General features: G+C 36.9%; 1 protein-coding gene across 1 annotated transcript in view; it reads right to left on the minus strand.

Moving 5' to 3' along the window:
* Positions 1–943, minus strand: part of LOC129111061 (leucine-rich repeat-containing protein 30-like) — a 5745-nt gene extending 4802 nt beyond the window's left edge. The window contains exon 1 of the mRNA XM_054623356.1: positions 791–943. Within this exon, the coding sequence (XP_054479331.1) occupies positions 791–943 (153 nt within the window). The remainder of the gene's footprint in view (positions 1–790) is intronic.
* Positions 944–5000: the final 4057 nt, after the last annotated feature.

A 5000-nucleotide genomic window follows, 5' to 3' on the forward strand; every position in this document is an offset into this window, starting at 1 on the left:
GATGATGAAGGATGAAGTGATGAAGTGATGAAGGGATGAAGATGAAGGGATGAAGATGAAGGGATGAAGGATGAAGTGATGATGAAGGGATGAAGTGATGAAGTGATGAAGGGATGAAGGGATGAAGTGATGAAGTGATGAAGTGATGAAGGGATGAAGTGATGAAGGGATGAAGTGATGAAGTGATGAAGTGATGAAGTGATGAAGTGATGAAGGGATGAAGGGATGAAGGGATGAAGTGATGAAGGGATGAAGTGATGAAGGGATGAAGTGATGAAGTGATGAAGTGATGAAGGGATGAAGTGATGAAGGGATGAAGTGATGAAGTGATGAAGTGATGAAGTGATGAAGTGATGAAGGGATGAAGTGATGAAGGGATGAAGGGATGAAGGGATGAAGTGATGAAGGGATGAAGGGATGAAGTGATGATGAAGGTGATGAAGGGATGAAGGGATGAAGGGATGAAGGGATGAAGTGATGAAGTGATGATGTGATGAAGTGATGAAGTGATGAAGGGATGAAGTGATGAAGTGATGAAGTGATGAAGGGATGAAGTGATGAAGGGATGAAGTGATGAAGGGATGAAGGGATGAAGTGATGAAGGGATGAAGGGATGAAGGGATGAAGGGATGAAGTGATGAAGTGATGAAGGGATGAAGGGATGAAGTGATGAAGGGATGAAGGGATGAAGTGATGAAGGATGAAGGGATGAAGTGATGAAGGGATGAAGGGATGAAGTGATGAAGGGATGAAGGGATGAAGGGATGAAGGGATGAAGGGATGGTTCTACCTTCAGTCCTCTGCGTGTCAGACTCAGAACGTTGAATCCAAACTGTTTGACGGAGAACCGACGGATTCTATCGGCTGACGTCAGACTGTCTTCTCTCCCAACGCTCCTCCTCTTCTCCTCCTTCACCTCCTCTCTGCACACGCCTCCTCCCATCACCCCCCCGCAGACCCTCTCCTCCTCTTCCTCCTCAAACAGCAGGCGGAGCTTTAAGATCCAGATGTTGATCTGCTGTCTAGATGTCCAGATGTTCAGACCCAGTGAGGTGGATCTGGTTCAGATGAAGACCTGCAGGACCAGAAACAAGACTCTGAATCTGTCTCTGAACAGGTAGAGAACAGAGTACCTGAACAGGTAGAGAACAGAGTACCTGAACAGGTAGAGAACAGAGTACCTGAACAGGTGAACAGGTAGAACAGAGTACCTGAACAGGTAGAGAACAGAGTACCTGAACAGGTAGAGAACAGAGTACCTGAACAGGTAGAGAACAGAGTACCTGAACAGGTAGAGAACAGAGTACCTGAACAGGTAGTACCTGAACTATGAAAATCTCAGTAGTATCAGATGACCTTGTTGTTGAATAGATTTCATACCTGTGGGTCGTTTCAGTTTTCCTCATAAAAATCTTCATCAAAGAGAACGTTGTCGTCCAGTAAACTTAGAACCAGGAGTCACCTGATCACCTGATCACCTGATCACCGATCGATGAGCTTATTGATGAAGGTAGATGTGACGGACTGAGGAGAACGAGAGGAGACGATCCAGTTCAGACTGAGACCAGGATCTATTTGAGGACGAGAGGTGACGGACAACTAGATACACACACACACACACACACACACACACACACACACACACACACACACACACACACACACACACACACATACACACACACACACACACACACACACACACACACACACACACACACACACACACACACACACACATACACACACACACACACACACACACACACACACACACACACACACACACACACACACACACACACACATACATTCACACACACACACACACACACACATACACACATACACACACACACACACACACACATACATACACACACACATACATACACACACACACACACACACACACACACACATACATACACACACACATACACACACACACACACACACACACACACACACACACACACACACACACACACACACACACACACACACACACACACACACACACACACACACACACACACACAGTTGCTGCTGTCAGTCAGCTGATTCAGGTTCTGTGTTCTACTGGTGGAGGAAGTACTCAGATACTTCACTGCAGTAAAACTACTTCCATCACAGTGTAGTTAAAGTTAAAGTATTAATTGATCAGTAAAATAAGTATGATCATATCTGATGTTTCTGCCTCATTAATGTGTTTGATGAGAAGCTACATGGTAACGAGAAGAAAGAAAATCACATCAGTTTGTTTATCACGGTTATAATAATGATTATGATTATTATGATTACTTTGATTATTATGATTATTGTGATTATTGTGATTATTTTAATTTTTATATCTAATTTTAATTTTAATTTTAATTTTTATTATTGTTGTTGTTGTTGTTGTTGTTATTTGCTGTGTGTTTGTTTACGTTTGGTTTGTGTGTGTTATGAAAGTTACATAAGAAGTATAATCTTTATTATTTCTATCTATTAAAAAAAGATAACTTATCTGTTGTTATAGTTAAAATATTAAAGTTTAGAGTGATGAATCAGAAACACGTGATAAACATGGTAATAATGGTAATAATGTGTGAATAATCAGTGTAGTTCTCCAATCAGATATACCCGGCTTTGGCGGTCGATGTGTCCTTGGGCAAGACATATATATGGATGTTGCATATATATATATATATATATATATATATATATACTACTGACTGTAAGTCACCTCCTGCTGTTCGCCACTAGAGGGCAGCGTTACACTTCCACTCAGCTCACATATTTATATTTGATATTTATCACTTTTATGATTAAAACAATGTTTGTTTCTGTCGTCCGTTTCAGCTGATCGTCATTATTTGTTTATGAAAATCTTTTTAAAGTAAATAAAGTTATCAGATAAATATAGTGAAGAGGAGGAGAAGTAGTAAGTACGGGAAATAGAAATACTACAATAGGTAATACTTGAGTACAGTACTGGAGTAAATACACTTCATAAATCAGATAGTCTGTGATGATTTATGTTTTCTGATAATGATGATCCAGAGAGAATCCCTCTCTTCTGATTGGACGGTTCTGTATTTATTGATTTATTTAAATGTTTATTGTTTACATGTTTTTAAACGGAGCAGCGTGGAGGTCGGACAGCAGGAGGCGCTGCTGCACCAACGACAGAGACACAAAGACAAACAGCTGCTCTGGGATCAGATCTGTGAACAGAGTCACTTCATAAAACAGATTCAGATTTCAAAATAAAAGATTGTTTTTGAAAAATAGTTTGTTCATGAAAAATAAAAGAAATGAAGAAGACAGAAATATTTTATAGAATCAACAGAAACGAGACGTTTTATTTTGACATCTCAGAAAAAAAGAATTAAAATTCTGTTGTGTTCATTTTTCTCAATAATTATCTTTTCAAAGTAAAATAAAAACTAATTCTACTTGTTCTGTTTTTTAGAAATAAATTGGATGTCACTATAAAAGTACTAGTACCACATATTAAAATACAATTTAGAGTACTAGTACTTTTACTATAAAATCTGCAAAGTTACTGCAGTTGTCCTATAAATGTAGGGCAGTAGAAGTATCTTTGTCCAGATACTTTATGTAAACAAGAAGAAATACAGCCTGAATACAAGAATGATAGAGGAGGAAGAGGAGGATGAAGATGAAGAAGAACATTCATTCATCCATTCATCCATTCATTCATTCATCCATTCATCCATTCATTCATTCATTCATCCATTCATCCATTCATCCATTCATCCATTCATTCATCCATTCATTCATTCATTCATCCATTCATCCATTCATCCATTCGTTCATCCATTCGTTCATCCATCCATTCATCCATTCGTTCATCCATTCGTTCATCCATTCATCCATTCATTCATTCATTCATCCATTCATCCATTCATTCATCCAGTCATCCGTTCATTCATCCATTCATTCATTCATTCATCCATTCATTCATACATTCATTCTTTCATTCATTCATTCATTCATCCATTCATTCATCCATTCATTCATTCATTCATCCATTCATTCATTCTTTCATTCATTCATGCATCCATTCATCCATTCATTCATTCATTCATTCATCCATTCGTCCATCCATCCATCCATTAATTAATTAATTCATCCATTCATTCCTTCATCCATTCATCCATTCATCCATTAATTCATCCATTCATCCATTCATTCATTCTTTCATTCATCCATTCATCCATTCATTCCTTCATCCATTCATTCATCCATTCATTCATTCATTCATTCATCCATCCATTCATCCATTCATCCATTCATCCATCAATTCATTCATCCATTCATTCATTCATCCATCCATTCATTCATTCTTTCATTCATCCATTCATTCATTCATCCATTCATTCATCCATTCATCCATCCATTCATCCATTCATTCATTCTTTCATTCATCCATTCATCCATTCATTCATTCATCCATTCATTCATCCATTCATTCATTCATTCATTCATTCTTCCATTCATCCATTCATCCATTCATTCATCCATTCATTCATCCATTCATTCATCCATTCATCCATTCATTCATTCATTCTTTCATTCATTCATTCATTCATTCATTCATTCATCCATCCATCCATTAATTAATTAATTAATCCATTCATTCCTTCATTCATCCATTCATCCATTAATTCATTCATTCCAGTGATTTAACGACATCGTCACAGTAAAGTTCTCATGTTATGATTTATTTCATGATTTATTTTATGATTTATTTGATCATTTATTTGATCATTTATTTTATGATTTATTTCATGATTTATTTCATGATTTATTTGATGATTTATTTGATCATTTATTTTATGATTTATTTGATCATTTATTTTATGATTTATTTCATGATTTATTTCATGATTTATTTGATCATTTATTTCTCACTTTGACTTCAGGTTTGTTGTCGTCCTGATGTGTTTCAGATGAAAAGCTCTTTTGAGAACTATGTGGACAGAGTTCTA

This window comes from Anoplopoma fimbria, chromosome 21 (assembly GCF_027596085.1).
Source record: "Anoplopoma fimbria isolate UVic2021 breed Golden Eagle Sablefish chromosome 21, Afim_UVic_2022, whole genome shotgun sequence".
In the NCBI taxonomy this organism is placed as follows: domain Eukaryota; kingdom Metazoa; phylum Chordata; class Actinopteri; order Perciformes; family Anoplopomatidae; genus Anoplopoma; species Anoplopoma fimbria.